This window comes from Cordyceps militaris, assembly GCF_000225605.1.
Source record: "Cordyceps militaris CM01 unplaced genomic scaffold CCM_S00007, whole genome shotgun sequence".
NCBI classification, from domain to species: Eukaryota; Fungi; Ascomycota; class Sordariomycetes; order Hypocreales; family Cordycipitaceae; genus Cordyceps; species Cordyceps militaris.
This window is the reverse complement of record NW_006271975.1, coordinates 2,441,531-2,457,490: the sequence shown is the minus strand read 5'-3', so window position 1 is coordinate 2,457,490 and position 15,960 is coordinate 2,441,531. Positions and strand designations below refer to the sequence as shown.

General features: G+C 55.4%; 6 protein-coding genes across 6 annotated transcripts; 3 read left to right on the top strand and 3 right to left on the bottom strand.

The window, feature by feature from the left end:
• Positions 1-4: 4 nt before the first annotated feature.
• Positions 5-1,824, top strand: CCM_08986 (MmgE/PrpD family protein; the record flags this gene model as incomplete). Its single annotated transcript, XM_006674121.1, has 2 exons — positions 5-268; positions 313-1,824. 2 exons carry the CDS (start codon positions 5-7, stop codon positions 1,822-1,824), a joined length of 1,776 nt encoding a protein of 591 aa, XP_006674184.1.
• Positions 1,825-1,916: 92 nt separating this feature from the next.
• Positions 1,917-2,582, bottom strand: CCM_08985 (thioredoxin, putative; the record flags this gene model as incomplete). The annotated part of the gene is made up of 1 exon (XM_006674120.1): positions 1,917-2,582. The coding sequence occupies one exon, from the start codon at positions 2,580-2,582 to the stop codon at positions 1,917-1,919; it is 666 nt and encodes a 221-aa protein (XP_006674183.1).
• A 496-nt stretch (positions 2,583-3,078) lies between these two features.
• Positions 3,079-4,377, bottom strand: CCM_08984 (glucan endo-1,3-beta-glucosidase precursor, putative; the record flags this gene model as incomplete). Its single annotated transcript, XM_006674119.1, has 1 exon — positions 3,079-4,377. The coding sequence occupies one exon, from the start codon at positions 4,375-4,377 to the stop codon at positions 3,079-3,081; it is 1,299 nt and encodes a 432-aa protein (XP_006674182.1).
• An 894-nt stretch (positions 4,378-5,271) lies between these two features.
• On the bottom strand, positions 5,272-5,706 carry CCM_08983 (uncharacterized protein; the record flags this gene model as incomplete). Its single annotated transcript, XM_006674118.1, has 1 exon — positions 5,272-5,706. The coding sequence occupies one exon, from the start codon at positions 5,704-5,706 to the stop codon at positions 5,272-5,274; it is 435 nt and encodes a 144-aa protein (XP_006674181.1).
• Positions 5,707-7,988: 2,282 nt separating this feature from the next.
• On the top strand, positions 7,989-12,606 carry CCM_08982 (jumonji family transcription factor; the record flags this gene model as incomplete). Its single annotated transcript, XM_006674117.1, has 4 exons — positions 7,989-8,000; positions 8,276-8,369; positions 8,707-9,026; positions 9,112-12,606. 4 exons carry the CDS (start codon positions 7,989-7,991, stop codon positions 12,604-12,606), a joined length of 3,921 nt encoding a protein of 1,306 aa, XP_006674180.1.
• A 523-nt stretch (positions 12,607-13,129) lies between these two features.
• Positions 13,130-14,954, top strand: CCM_08981 (kynurenine-oxoglutarate transaminase 1; the record flags this gene model as incomplete). Its single annotated transcript, XM_006674116.1, has 6 exons — positions 13,130-13,212; positions 13,285-13,488; positions 13,557-13,926; positions 13,983-14,133; positions 14,184-14,399; positions 14,458-14,954. The coding sequence occupies 6 exons, from the start codon at positions 13,130-13,132 to the stop codon at positions 14,952-14,954; spliced, it is 1,521 nt and encodes a 506-aa protein (XP_006674179.1).
• Between the last annotated feature and the right edge of the window lie 1,006 nt (positions 14,955-15,960).

The window sequence follows — 15,960 nt, the reverse complement described above, 5'->3', positions numbered from 1 at the left end:
TATAATGACTACTGGACAAGGGTTTGGTGTCGGATCGCGCGTGGTGACGAGTCCTGAGGGGCATCCTCGGACACTGTTCTGCCGGGAGCTGCGCGGCCAAGGCGGTGAAAAACCTGGAGGCTTCGCCACAGCGGCTCTTCAGGTGTCTCCAGCGTGTGTTTCGGTGGTCCCGCAGCGCTACATGCCCTATAATATAGGGGATTGTCGCTATAAATTCGCCTACAGAAGATGGCGACCGCTGAAAGAAATCCCTGTAAAGCTGCCAATGGTAATACAGAGTAGAACCTCGTGAGGACATCGCCATCAACCCAGCTTCATGGCCACTTTCGCGCTCCATCTCCCTTCGCCGTCCCCCATCGAGGCGAGATGGCCTCTCAGTTCCCCGCGTCCTTTGTCGACCCTTGGCGGGATCTCATTGGCGCCCACGAACATGAGCAAGCCCACGACTTCCCAGCGTACAGCGCCGGCACCCTCGCGCCCCTCGTCACCACGAGCACCCTGACCGAGCTGTACGTCGGCACCGGGCACACCATTTACGAGCGCGCTCTCCTGCCCGCCATCCGCAGCGCCAAGCGGTCGGTCCATCTCGTCACCTGCTTCTGGGCCGACTCGCCCACGGCCAACTCCATCCGCGCCACGCTCTTTGAGCTGGCGGCGTCGCGCGCCAGCCAGAGCGACCTGCCGCCGCTGCGCATCACCATTGGCTTCTCTTCGCGTGGCCTGGTACAGAAGCTGTTCCACACCTCGTCCAGAGACGGCCATGTCTATCCGCCCTCGGCGTGGAAGGCGCTGAAGCTGCCGGATCAGCAGACCTTGCAGAGCGGGTCGATTGAGCTGACTGTCAAGACACTCTTTTTCACACCTTTTAGTGTCATGCATCCAAAGTACCTCATTATCGATGAAGCCGAGGCATGGGTTCCCAGCTGCAACGTCAGCTGGGAGAAGTGGTTCGAAGGGTGCGTGCAGCTGCACGGTGGTGCTGTGCAGTCTCTGCTGTCCTTCCATGAGCGCGTCTGGGGTTTCGGGGCGAGTCCCCGAGATGCGACTTTGACGCATCGCATGCAATCAAACGGTACGGCCATGGACCGACCTGCAACTGCATCGCTTGGTGGGCACGCCGCTGCGGACCTTGCTGGCACTGTTGATACCATGTCGCCAACTCAATCGGTCAAGGTGAATCTAGAGTCGACTCCCACAATTCTTCTGCCTTCCTCTCACCATCGGAATCCTGGTTTCAGTTGGATTCCCTTCCTTCGGAAACCGAACCCACCAGTGACACCCCTGAACGCTGCAATTTTGACCTTGTTCGCCAACGCCCAGCACAGCGTTGTGCTTGTGACGCCCAATGTCACGTCCAAGCCTGTGATGCACGCAATACTTGCCGCACTCGGTCGAGGCGTGTCAGTTGAAATCAGGACCAATGAATCCATGATGCTTCTCGAGCAGCTGGCCACGTGTGGAACCACCACCAGTCGTTGTATCAACAAGTTGATAAAGGAGTACTCAAGACTGGCAGGTATACATGATCGTCGATCCCGGTCCGATCTAGAAGCCCAGCCTCATCCCCTGGGGCAGTTGACAGTATATTATTATCAGCATCGTCCGGAGCGAGAGGGCCAGCCTGACGAGCCCGTCGTGAGCCACTTCAAAATGACAATGGTCGACGACACCTATCTTCTACTGGGCTCGGGAAACATGGACAGAGCTAGTTGGTGGACGAGCCAGGAGCTGGGTATTCTGTTCTATGTGCCTGGGTTTGCAGAAAGGTTTCTGTGGGAGAATGTGCTGCGCGTCCGTGGGCGGCGCGCGTTTCCTCCGGAATAGCATGCAAGTTCACTGCCACTGTATGACTTGATCAGGTATACTAGATTATTAAACTCTGTACTATTTACATCTGGCAGAAATCCGGACAATGTTCATTCCATCTGCTTGGCTCTCTCTAGCAGGGAGAGGAACGCCTCTGGCTCTCGCGCTCCAGATAGCTGAAACCGGTCCTGAAGGGTGAAGGATGGAACGCCATCGATGCCTGTCTCTCTTGCGCCCGCCGATGCCTTGTCCACTTGAACTCCGTACTCATCACTTTCCACAATGGCCTTCTTAAAGTCTCCTTCCGGAATTCCGGCCGACGTGGCCACCTCACCGAGAACCTCGTACTTGGTAATGTCCTTTTCATTTTCAAAGTAGGCAGAGAAGAGACCCTCGACAGTCTTCTTCTCGACTTCACTTCCATATCTCTTGGCTAATTCGATCAACCGGTGAGAGTCGCGCGTGTTGCCGACGTTGCCGCCCCAGCGAAAGTTGATGCCGAGAGGCGTGCCCACTGCCGTGAGCCGCTGGATGCCCAGCTGTCTTTGCGCGGCGCCAAATTTGGCCTTGTACATGGTATTTTTGTCCATGCTTGTGCCAGAGCCTCTGGGAAACTCTGGCATGAGCTGGTACGGGAAGAACTCGATTTGAAATGTATCTTTGGATTCTGGGTGTTTGGCGTGCCAGAGTTTGATGGCCTGTTGTAGTTGACGGTGGCCAACATAGCACCATGGGCAGACAGCGTCGGAGACGACCTTGATGTTGAAAGCCGTCATATTGGAGTATGTGTGTTGGAAACGGAAGTAAAAACGGTTTCAAGGTGGGATTCTCTACGAACTGACCTTGAGATATATGACACCGACCGCGGTCCAACTCAGCTTATTAGTAATTGTTGCCGCCAAGAACTCGCGACATCGGCTGTTAAGTGGGAATTCATGATGGCCATCCCGCACGCCATATCCGGAACTAACCAATGAGAGCTACTCTAACTAACTAGTTATCAACTGAGAAACCATCCGCTTCGGGAGCTTTGTCGAGAGGAGTTAGCGCGCACACTGCTCTTCAAAAGAAGGAGCTGTGGATGATACTTTCATCAAGCACTGGCGTTGGTTGGTTCAAGAATCATGTGTGATTTGCATCGACTTGTGCGGAAAGGGACAACTGTGCCCATCAACAGTATTTACGTGTAATATGCAAAAGGTATGTACAATTAAATCTATCAAACTATTTACATGAAATATAATCATCTCCTTGGAATGCCAAGCCAAGCTCCTACCCTGAGTAGCCACCAACATAGACAGTCAATGTCTCTGGACGGCCAGAGGAAACAGTGCCAGAGGCATCCTCTTTACCAGGATTGACATCGTCGTATGGGAACGCATAGCCTCGGCCATCGACCTCGTGATAGTGGATGAGGCGGCTGTAGTGGTCCGCCGGGCCCTCGCCGTAGTACGCGCTGGCAGGCAGGCTCGGCTGCACGTCGCCACCCGGCATGAGGAGCGTGCCGCGGACAAAGGCAGCGCAGATGCGCGCGACGGCGGCCAGGTGCACGCCGTTGCCGCGGTTCTCAAACGGCCCGCCGTTGCAGCCCCAGATGTCGGCGGCGCACGGCTTCTGGAAGGCGCGGTCGTCGCCGGCGCAGGTGAGCTGGTCCCCGTCGACGCGGCAGCTCACGTTGCCGGCCTCGCCCTGGGTGTTGACAATGAGGGGCTGCTGGGCGTACTTGGCAAAGACGTCGTTGACGTAGCTGTCCCAGTAGTCGGCGAAGCTGTGGGGGTCGATGACGGTGTAGTCTCTGGGGGAGAGCACGCGCACCGCGGCGCCGGCGCCGTTGGCGATGCACATCTTGCCCCAGGGCCGGCCGTCGCGGGCGCCCTGCCGGCGCAGGTCGTCGCAGATCTTGGGCATGGCGCCGCCCGCGAGGCCCTTGGTCACCTGCTTCGGCGCGCCGTCGCCCGTGGCCAGGTCCATGGCGAGGATCATGCCGATGAAGTCGACGTAGCTGATGTTGGCGTACACGGCGCCGTCCTTGGTCAGCGTCAGCTCGACGAAGCCCCAGTTGGTGCCCGCGCTGGGGTCGTCGAGGTTGGTCACGGACGGCTGCACGAGGCTGTCGCCGCCGTCGCCGTTGCGCACCATGGAGAACTGCAGCTCGCCCTCGGAAAAGTAGATGCGCCCCGACTCGAGCGGGATCGGGAGCGTCATGTTGAGGATCCGCCCTTTGCCGGGGAGCGCAATCTTGACGTCTTCTCGGACGGGCACGGGCACGCCAGACCCGCCGGAGCTGGGGTAGATGAGGGTGCCGTTTTGTCGGACAAACACGACGCGGTTTTGGGGGTCCAGGCCGACAAAGTAGGCATTGACAGCCCGCCCGGAAAAGTTGTTGACGAACTGAAAGGAGAGTGGGTTTCCCGAACGTCGAGAAATAACAGCGGCGGAGACGATCGTTGTCTCAGCATCATGATATGTACCGTTCAGCGTGTTTTCCTCGGTGACCTTCATGTCTTGTACGGTACCGGGATGAGCAATAGTAATTCCACTATCGTCGCCAAGAGCCAGCGGAACGGCCATTGTGGCACCCAAAAGGGTCGCGACAACAGTGAGAATCTTCATCTTGAGTAGTGCGAATCGAGCGTCGTATTCGGCCAGGAGGAGATATACCAAGAAAGATCAACGAAACATTCAACATACACCGTAGATTACAATGCTCTTTATATACATTTATATATCTTCAGACACTTTAGGCACGGCCGAGATGAGACTTCCCAGTGCCAGGCGGCCCGCCGATGACAGACGGGCCGCCCATGTGCAAACTGTCACGGGCATGACGCGGGAAATAATACAACCTGTCGGGCAAGGCCGAAGGTCAATAAGAATGGTAACCAATAGAAACACACTAAGACGCGATAAAGGCTGTTAGACGGAAAGCCACGCGATGCATAAGGCGGTTGTTCCGGCGATTTCGTCATGGCGGTCCTCAGCAATGACAACGACGACGCGCACGTGACGACTAGCACATACTCAAACAATCCGTATTAGTTCATACATACCTACTGTTAGCGGAGAGGATGAAGGCGTCATAAAAGTCTAAAGTTCTTGGTGAAGGTTAAGCCTTTTGTGGTGCCTTAGTCGCGGCCGCCTAGTTCAAGACTCATCACAGATGGTTTCCATCTTCAGCTCCGGCGGGCCGATTTAGTCGGGGGAGCCTTGATCTAGCGGTTTTAGGACAGACAGGAAAGGCAATTACTCTTTCTAGTTCATCGCCGCGCCATCAAAGAATTGAAACGCCAAGTTCGAACCCATGTAGCCATTCGTACGTTGAAGAAGCTTTATCATGCTATGATATCATAGAACACCATCAGTGACGATGTAAAATCCTTGTAGCAGCGGCTTTACATTCGCATCTCCCGACCTTGTCCACGTTCATCTCGCGTGGCCGCAAATTGGGAAGCTCGAATCCAGCATTCATCTTTCCCCCGATGACGGCTCACTCGACGAGCCACACTCCGACCCTACGGGCTGCTCCGTCGCGTGCAGAATGCCGGCGGCGGCGGTCAAGGCATCGACGGCCTCTCGCGTCCACTCCTGACACCTCCGCAGAGGCTCCCCGGGATAGAGGCGCTTAGGGCCCTCGAACTGCTTCTTCGGCGGCGGCACGGCAGCGCAGACTCGCTCGACACGGTGCAAGTCCTGGGCAGATACCCAGCCCAGGTACTCTTTCCTGAGAAATTCGAGTGATGCCTCTGGGCGATTGTGTTTCTTGACTTGGAACGTCATCCCGTGTTGGATGTTGCCAGTCGCCTGCAGCACGGTGCCGGGGCCGTCTAATTGGCTCTTAATAAAGATGGCGTGGTGATTGCGCGGTGCGCCGAGCGAAACCGAATAGACTCGGTACGCCATTGGAAGTATTGGAAAGTTGTGGGGTTTGTATTGTTCAAGTTTGGGGAGAGTTACCTCTCTGGGGGCGAAATGGCGATTTTAGGCATACATCTTTGCTTTGAAGATATGTGTGATAATAAAGCTGGGATGGCTGGTTCCTGGGTGGAGCTCAGCATTTGTCTTAGCTTCTAAGACAAAATAAGGCGGCCGTTCTCGTCTAAAAACAACCGACCCCATGTGTAGCGGCTAAACTGCTTCATTGGTTCCATGGTCTAACGGTTATGACTGCGGATTCTGATTCCGCCAGCGAGGGTTCGACTCCCCCTGGAACCTTTCTTTTTACATCTCGCCCCGGCTGCACCCGACATGTCGAATACACTTTCCTTTTGTGTTTCTGTCTCTCGACTCTCCTGCTATTTTCTTTTGACTTCAGATACGTCAACTTTGATGTTGCGGCGCTTTATTGTCTGTATGTGATCTAGCCAACAATTGCGCACCGAGTCGCCGGGCAAAGCTCTGGGCCGGTACTGTCAAAGGTGGCCAGCATCTGTCCCAACTCGTGTCCAACTCTTTCAGAGCACTGCCTACGCGTAGCCTCTACTGGGCAAAGGTCGATTGATGTCACCTGAAAGCTTTTTAGGGAGTGTCCTGGGGGTGCGTTATGAATGGAAAGAACTGCTGGCGCTTTGTAGAGACACCTCTTCGGGAATAGTTCCCTTCCTCTGATGACTGGTACGATATGCGTGATACTTTCCTTCGGGTCGATTTGCTAACAGCCTAGCAGTTTCTACCTTGACGAATGTCTCATTACTGCACATAAGCACTTGTGGTTTCTTGTCAAGGTACACTTGTACGAGGAAGAGGCGTCACGTATGTACCCGCTCCATGACGTCTGTAACCTTGCACAATGCCATTATCGTGACATTTAATTACCGTCTTGGCGCTAACGGCTTCCTTCCTGGCACTCGACGAGGCCAGCATCAACGGCAACGCTACCATTTCTGGCAATTTGAGGGCCCTGAGCTGGGCCAAGGACAACATTTGCCAAGTTTGGTGGCATGCCGGACAGGGTGATACTGTTTCGCCAGAGCGCTGGCGCTGACAACTCCTTTGTCATGTCGACGCTTCCCGAGGCCAGGCGGCTAATCTCCTCCGTGACTCTGCAGTCCGACGGTGGCCAGGACCCGAAATCGTACGACATGCCGCAAAAGGCTGGCGCCGCATATATCTTCCCACGATATAAGTGTTCCTTGGGGTAGACACCTGCAAATGCACTAACATCGACGCTGTAGCTCGGCGGCCTATTGTCCATGTCCGTCGAAAAATTGATGCATACCTTCAAAAATGCCCCATTTCCCATGGGCGACGATTGAGCCCCAAAGCTTTTCGGCTTAAACATGGCGCCCCCGGACACGACCGACGTTGGCGCGGCGTCGACTGACCATGACCTGATCAAGAAGCAACGTCGGCGTGTGGGCTCACAGTTGCCCGCCACCTCTGGATTCGGAACGTGCAACCCAGCAATCACCAACAGACTGCCTGTGAATAGGACTCAAGGCGACAATGACAGCAAGATGTTCGTCTTTCCTTGCTTCTACCAGCACACCACTCTGGAGGCAGTCCCGAATGAAGAAAGCTACAACATATTTGGCACACGTAGGGCGATGGCGGCGCCAGATTGCTGAGCAGCACCTACCCGCTCTCTACCTATGCTGGGGCGCTAAACGGCAGTGTCTCCGACGCGGTCAGCGCCGCCGTGTCGCAACTGTTCATGGCCGCTAGCTTCAAGGGCGCGCCTGTACAAGACGCGCCGGACCGCACACGTCGCGAGCACGCGCTCCTACGCCTACGAGTTCAAACAGCAGCCGACGGGCGCCTTGACTGCTCGTCCGAGGCGCCGAGGCCGTGCCGCCGCACGACACCTTCGACATTTCCAGCGTAGCGCACTAGGGCGAGCTGCCGTTTATGTTTGGCAACCTGAACCGCCAGCTATTTGGCGTGGGCAGCTGCTCGGCGGAGGCGGAGGAGCGCGAGCTAGTGTCGGGGTGGACGGAGATGGCGACAAAGACGTAGCCGTCGACACCGTGGCCACTTCAAACCGACGCCGCGGTTGAAGTGGCCGCGGCTTGGTAGGGCGAGTTGACGCAGGTGGGTGAGATGGGGTATGCCGAGTGCGAGGTGTGGGATTGGATTTTCGGGATGCATGGTGGAGTATTCCACCCGTTGTAGGGTGCGCAACCACGCAGATAGTTTGATATCGTATTAGAGGACACTTTGAGATGTATTTTTTCTTTACTACAATAATGGGATCCTTTGTATGTTAGCTTCGCGACTCATGCTTGATGCAATTTTAGGAGGGCAGTGTGTTCCCGTGTACTCCCTGCAGCTGTTGGCAGGACTGCCGGCTTGTCGCATCGCATTTCTTATCAGATCCTTTGCCTGTCCAATGACATCATGTATCGGCCGAGGGAATAAGGCGTTTGCGAGTAAATAATCCGCGACGAGGATTTTGATGGCGCCCCTGGTCGGGCGGCGGGCAGTTTTTGGTACATGTCAAGGCGTGTGAAAGACGCTAAGCCCAAATAGGAAGCTCCTCTTCCTGAGTCAGCAGCGAAGAAGCGAGGAGAGTCCACCTGAGGAGGGCTCGACCAATGACGACGCTTGGCTGCTCTCTCCCTGTCTAGGTACCTAGGTACCTACCTCCTACGGAGCACAGGTAGTTACGGAGGCGCTGCCCAAGTCCATCAACCAAGCACTGCACTACCCCGGCCCAGATCGAGCAACACACCTGCAGCACCACCAAGCACCACCCTCCCACGACAAGGCAGGACGACTCGCAGATTGATAACTAACCCTCACCACAAGCAAACACATCCTTGCGCTTGCGCTTCCGTATGCCCTCCGCTCGCATGGACGGCTTCCAGGCAACCACCTAACGCACCCTTCGCTCTTGTTTTTAATCCGCCACTCTTTTGTCCTCTCCACCCCCCGTTTTTTCGCCAGCCATGGACTCTGTCACAGTCGCCACGCAGCCGCCAGCGCCCGCCATCGATGGCTCCAAGCACGGCATCGAGTGCTCGAATCCGCCGCAGCCACACTTTTTGCACTCTCCCCCCGACACCAACAAAACACTCAAGTCAGACGCGAGCGACTCCGAGCTCAGCGAACTCGACGACGAACCCGCCCTCGACAGCACTCCCCCCGGTCTGAGCGCCTCGGCCGAGCCGCCTGCCCCCGAGAGCGATCAAGATGACATTGGAGAGGTCCTACCGGATCATTGGTCCGGCACCGTACCCGTCTTCAAGCCAACGATAGAGCAATTCAAAGATTTTAAGAAATTCGTGCGTTTGTCTATCGCCTCGACTAGCGCCATCCCGCGCTTCTCCCCGCCCATCCCTCTCTTGCTAACCATGCGACGCGCGACAGATGAACAAGGTCGACAGCTATGGCATGAAGTCTGGCATCATCAAAATTATTCCGCCACAGGAATGGAAGGACACGCAGCCCAAGCTCGATGAAATGATCAAGCAGATCCGCGTCCGCGAACCCATCAAGCAGGACATTATGGGCTCCAACGGAACCTACAGACAGGTCAACATTCTACACGGCCGATCGTACAACCTTCCACAGTGGCGTCAGCTATGCGACCAGAGCGAGCACCAGCCGCCCGCCCGCCGTGGTGAGCGACGAGCTAACACGGATAAACCGAAACCTCCGAGAGCAAAGCCCGCTGCGCCGAAACAATCCAAGCTGGCGGTGCCCAAGAAGCGTGGTCGTGGCCGTCCTTCAAAGAATAAGTCTAAGAAGGACGAGGCAACGGCCGAACAAGAGGACCGACCAATGACGCCAGTGTCGCCAAAGTCCGAGGCTGAAGAGCCACAAGAGGACAAGTCCGAGATCATCAACTCCGTCGAAACTGAAGCGCTAGAGGCAGAACTTGAGGCAGAGCCTGCGTCCGCGCCTGGCCGAATGTCCGGACGCATAGGAGGTGCCAAATCCACCAAGGAAAAGACGCAGTCTGTTTCAGCACGCAGAAAGAACGGCCGCCGTGAGGGCTCCGTTGCCATTGATGAGGAAGCATTCAAGGACTTTGATTACAAGATGGACATTTCTGACTACACTGCCGAACGGTGCGAGGAGTTGGAGAGAGCTTACTGGAAAACCCTGACATACGCGTCTCCTCTATATGGCGCTGACATGATGGGAACCCTATTCGAAGACTCTGCCGACATCTGGAATTTGAACAAGTTGCCCAATCTTCTCGACGTTCTCGGCACCAAGATTCCTGGCGTCAACACCGCATATCTCTATCTTGGCATGTGGAAAGCCACATTTGCTTGGCATCTCGAGGACGTGGATCTCTACAGCATCAACTATCTCCATTTTGGCGCACCAAAGCAATGGTACAGTATTTCGCAAGCTGACGCCCCCAAATTCGAAAGGGCGATGAAGAGTATTTGGCCCGCAGATGCCAAGTCGTGTAGCCAGTTCCTGCGGCACAAGGGTTACCTCATTTCCCCTCAGCACCTCTTGTCACACTACGGCATTCGCGTGAATAAGTGCCTCTCGTACCCAGGAGAATTCGTCGTCACATATCCCTATGGCTATCACTCTGGTTACAACCTAGGCTACAACTGTGCCGAAGCCGTCAACTTTGCTCTTGACTCGTGGCTACCGATGGGCAAAATTGCAAAGCGATGCGAGTGTTCACAGGCACAGGACAGTGTCTGGATCGACGTCTACGAAATTGAGCGCAAACTGCGGGGTGAACCGACACCCGAATACTACGAGGAGACAGAGGACGACGACGACGACGAAGACATGTCGGGACTGCCTTCACCTCCCTCCAGTGGCGTCAAGTTCAAGGATGCGAGGAAGCGCAAACACGGCGGCGACAAGGGGCCAAGGATGAAGATCAAAAAGGTCCGCCTACGGCTGAAGACGAAGGCAAACCCTCCTTGCTGCCTTTGCCCCAACGACTTTGTTGGCATGGATGTCCTGCCCACCAACGACGGCCGCAAGGCTCACAGAATGTGCGCCTTGTTCATCCCCGAAACATACATTGATACGGTGGATGGACAGGATGTCGTATGCAATGTCAATAATGTCCATAGGGACAGGTTGGATCTCAAGTGCTTGTTCTGTCGCTCCAAGCGTGGTGCCTGCTTCCAATGCTCACAAAACAAGTGCGCCAGGGCGTACCATGCAACATGCGCCGCCGCCGCTGGCGTGTTTATTGAAGAACAGGATGTCCCCGTCTATGGTCAGGATGGTGTAGAGTACAAAGAACAGGCTTTTGAGTTCAGCTGTCGTTTCCACCGCACGCGAAGGGATAAGAAGCTCGATGGCCTGGCACTGGAAGGCGACCATCGCATTCATCAGGCGGCCAAAGCTGTCAAAACTGATGAAATCTGCCAGTTTCAGTACGCGAAGGGCGACATACTTGCTGGTCTTGTTATCGAGAATCGCAGCGACGAAGAGACATTCCTTGTTAGCATCGTCCCTAGTGGCGAGCGCGTCGAAATCGAATGGAAGTGGCTTCTGATACCCGATCCGTTAGACTACCACCTGCCCAAGGCATCACCAAATGCCCTACCACTGCCTGCCTCAGAAAAGGCTAGAAACCGCATCAATGCCAAGAGACAGGATGACGACAAGCCGCGCAAGGATGACGATTTCGCTGAAGGATACACATGGGCCGAATTCAACCTCCATGACGAGGTGCTCAATAAGGACCAGGTCAAGGTCGACTTGCGCAAGCAAGATCAGCTGTGGCATTATCTTGGCAAGAGCTCAACAGAAGCGAAGGCTCAATACACCGAAGATGCTCGCAATCGACGACACAACCCGAGGAGCAATTTCCTTGATACCCTTCCCAAGCCACCAAAACCTGTTGCAGCGCCCAGATACCGGCAGTACCATCAGCAAGGTGTTACAGCCGGTCCCACGCACCAACAATATAATGGAGGCTATATCCCGCCTCTGGCTGTTGGAAACATGGTCGTTGGCAGACCCTATACGCAGCAACGCTTTGCACCTGCTCCCCAGGCAGCTGTGGCGCATGTCCAAATTTCGTACAACATTCCGCCAGCCCACCACCAGCCAGCGCAGATGACCTGGAACAACATGCCACCCGAGGGACCCAAGTACACCGTCCACCCGTCTGTGTATTACACGTATCAGTTCTTCCAGGTTCATTACAACAGAGAGCCGTACCGGTATCGCACACCATACGCGACCTATGGTGGTTTCATCAATGGCTACGAATACAACTACAAGGCCACCCTGATGGCCACTGGCCCCCAGGCCGACATCATGCGACGGGTGAGCTATACCCCATCTACACCCCAGGCAGGCAACCTACAGAACGGCAACCCATATTCTATGGCACGGAACGCACTTCGGCCTCTAGCGCCAGCACAAAAAGCAGAAAAACCGAAGGCGGCACCTCAGAAGGGCGCATCTTACAAGATCCCAGCGAAACAGTCACCTGTGCCGCTGCCACCAGGATTCCTTGCGGCGATGGGAACACCGACGCCGGTAACTGGGGTGCCAACGAACCAGACGCAGCCCGCGTCTGCATCGCCCTTATCGGCGACACCCGCGGTCGCCACGACCCCAATACAACACCAACCTGCGAAGCCAGCTGAAGTTGCCAAGATCTCCACGACGCCGGTGCCTCTGCCCTCGTTTGGGTTGACGCCGCAACACTCCTCGGCGTTGAAGAACGGGCAAACAAGCCAGTGGACCGGCAATGTACATTTTGCTCCCACGCCCGCGGCTGCTCTTCCAGCCACCACGCAACAGAAGTACCATGCGCAGATGGATCAGCAAGAGTTTCCTGATTTTCCAGGCCGAGAATCTATGGAATTCGTCGACAACATGATGCGGAACCTGCGACGAGCGTCCCAACAAGGATGATGTCGACACTCATACGGGGCACTTGTGCCAATTTTTGAACTGTACGCTGGCGATGAAGATGACGGCCTGCTTTGCTCTGGTTGAATGATGACCCCTACCCTCAGCGATTGGGCTGTTTTTTGTTATTCTTGGTACCCGGCGTTTTATGGTTATGGGACGTATAATACATAGTATGAAAGGGTTCAACGCGTGCGGGAGGTGATATGGCGCAATAAACGGGGGGCGGTTTCTTTTTCTTTTCTTTTCTTCTCCTTTTTTTCTTTGTTTTCACTTTCTTTGCTCGATTCCGTCCTTTGGCGAGGCCTTTGCCGTCTCTGCTCGGACGGGTGTATACGGTATTGCAGCCAAACAGCCTTGGCTTGTGTAGTATTGAGTTATCCCCCAGAGGGGACACGTTTGCTCAATTGAGATTCAATCATCTATTTCTATCTATGGACATTTCAAGCCCGACAAGACTTTTCGGCGCAATGGATCTAGAACGTGGTGCGATGGCGTGCTTGCAGCTTATTAGTAACACTCGGTTATGAGAGGCTCTAGCTGCTGCTGCGATAACGGCTCTCGCCGCCCAAACAACCCCGCCAACCCCAACATCACGCACGTTGGAGGGTCCGCGGAAAAGTTGCGCAATTCAACACAACCAGCACAGCGTCTTGTTTCCGACGCTGCTTAAGCTCGTAGCCGAAATTTCTTTAATTGCCCGCGAATGTCTGCATTTGCTGCGCCAACTCGTCCTTTAGCTCGCAAGCTTGCCGTCGCCGCTGTCATCTCTCCGACCCCCCCGACTTCGCTCCGCACCACGACGCGAGGACTCTGTGCGACTATGAGTCTTTCCAGCAAGCTCAAGCCCGCGGCGCGGGTATCCGGGCAAAAGCAAGATGTTTGGTAAGAAATTCTGACAAGAATGAGCCTTGAAGGGACCGGAGCGCTAATCCTATTCATCGTCCCCCCAGGTCCATCATCAACGAAGCGGCCGCCGCCTCGCCCAAGCAGCCGATTGTCAACATGGGCCAGGGTTTCTTTGGCTATAACCCGCCGCGGTTCATCCTGGACGCGGCCAAGGAGGCGCTGGAGCGGGTGGACTGCAACCAGTACTCGCCGACCAAGGGAAGGCCGCGGCTGAAGAAGGCGATTGCCGACTCGTACTCGCCGCACTGGGGACGGGCGATTGATCCGGAGACGGAGGTGACGATTACGACGGGCGCCAATGAGGGCATGCTGAGCGCGTTTATGGCGTTTTTAGAGGATGGTGACGAGGTTATCATTTTTGAGCCTTTTTTTGACCAGTACGTCGGAAGCAAACGCGTGGAAATGAATGGAGATGTGATGATAGGATGAAGACATGGCTGACAAAAAGCAGGTACATTTCGAATATTCAGATGCCGGGCGGCAAAATTGTCTATGTGCCGCTGCATCCGCCTGCCACGGGCGCGACGACGACGTCCTCGGCGGCTGACTGGACAGTGGACTTTGATGAGCTGGAGCGTGCGATTACGCCCAAGACCAAGATGATTGTCATCAACACGCCTCGTACGCGGTGGTCCTTCCTAGCATGTATGACACTTTTCTAACTTTGACAGACAACCCCGTGGGCAAAGTCTTTTCCAAAGATGAGCTACAAAAGATTGCGGACCTGTGCGTCAAGAACGAAATCATTATTCTGTCGGATGAGGTTTATGACAAGCTGTACTACGTGCCGTTTACGCGCATCGCGACGCTATCGCCCGAGGTTGAGCGGCTGACGCTGACGGTGGGCTCTGCGGGCAAGAACTTTTACGCCACTGGGTGGCGCGTAGGTACGCACAATTATCCCACGCCGTAGCGATGCACGATTCTAACATTCTTTTTTGACAGGCTGGCTCATTGGTCCGGAGCATCTCATCAAGTACGTCGCGGCCGCGCACACGCGCATCTGCTACTCGTCCGTGTCGCCCCTCCAAGAGGCGTGCGCGGTGGGCTTTGAGCAGGCAGACGCGCACGGCTTCTGGGACGCCACGATTACCGAGATGAAGGGCAAGATGGACCGGTTCAACGCGGTGTGGGAGGAGTTGGGCCTGCCGTACTCGGAGCCCGAGGGCGGTTACTTTGTGCTCGTCAACATGGCGCAGGTGCGGCTGCCAGCCGACTACCCGTTTCCGGCGCACGTGGCGAGCCGGCCGCGGGACTTTAAGCTGGCGTGGTTCCTGATTCAGGAGGTGGGCGTCGCGGCGATCCCGCCGACGGAGTTTTATACCGACGAGAATACGCACCTGGCGGAGGATTATATCCGGTTCGCCGTGTGTAAGGAGGATAGTGTGCTGGAGGAGGCCAAAAATAGGCTGAGAGGGCTGAAGAAGTACATGGCCAAGTAGAGGGAGGGTTTGGCATTCAAAAGAGACCGGGGCGGTGTCTGTAGATGATGTTCCCGTAACTAGTTAGAAACCCGAAAAAGTATGCTATTGCTAATTGTCCGTGATGCTGTGCATCGCACTGGGGGTCTGGGGTCTGCATATGGTGGGGTGGATTGTATTGATGTAGTGGGTAAAAGGTCCCAATATCCGGGGTAATATACCCAATTTATTCCAATAAAAATAGAGAACTGGGGACAAGCGTTTATTGGGACAATTGAGGACGTATATGCATGCAGCTGCCTGTCATAACGCTTGCATGCTGCCGGTTCACTACGGCGAGTGGCTACAGGCAAACCAGTCTCTCGATGAGGTTTGCCCATGGCCGTGTTGCTAGGATCTCGGAGAATTCAGTTGGTCTACCAAGTTGATTTCACTGGGATAATCAAACACTTACCGTTCTTGGCGTTTACTTTCGAGATCCCCTATACTAGTGATTCGTACGATGTACTGAGCAATTGGTTACATGCTCAGCGGTTCGCTGAAGTATACTTTGTCCACCATTGTGACTCTCGAAAAAGGAGCCGAGCCGAGGAACGGAGCGATTAAGAATGCATTGCAGTACAGCCCAAAGAACTTGTCTTTCTAGTGCAAAAGCAAGCTTCTTTGTCTGCGCTCCGTCCTAGAAGAAGGGTACCTGCATAGTGAACGGTTTAGGAACGGTTATTATATTATCATTGGATTAATTATATATCCTTCTCGACCTTTACTCCGGCCGTCGAGGCCCCCTCCTGTTGGGCCTGGCGCTTGACCTTCTGGCGGCGGCGGGCACGCGCGGCATTGCGCTTGCGGCGGGCGGCGGCGGGCGGGGCGGCGGCGGTGGTGGTGGTGGTGATAGCGGTGCCGGGGTCGACGGTGATGACGACGGTGATGACGACGGTGGTGTCGGCGGCGATGGCGACGGCGACGGTGATGGTGATGGTGGTGGTGGTGATGGCGGCGGCGGCGTGTCCTCCTCCTCCTCCTCTTT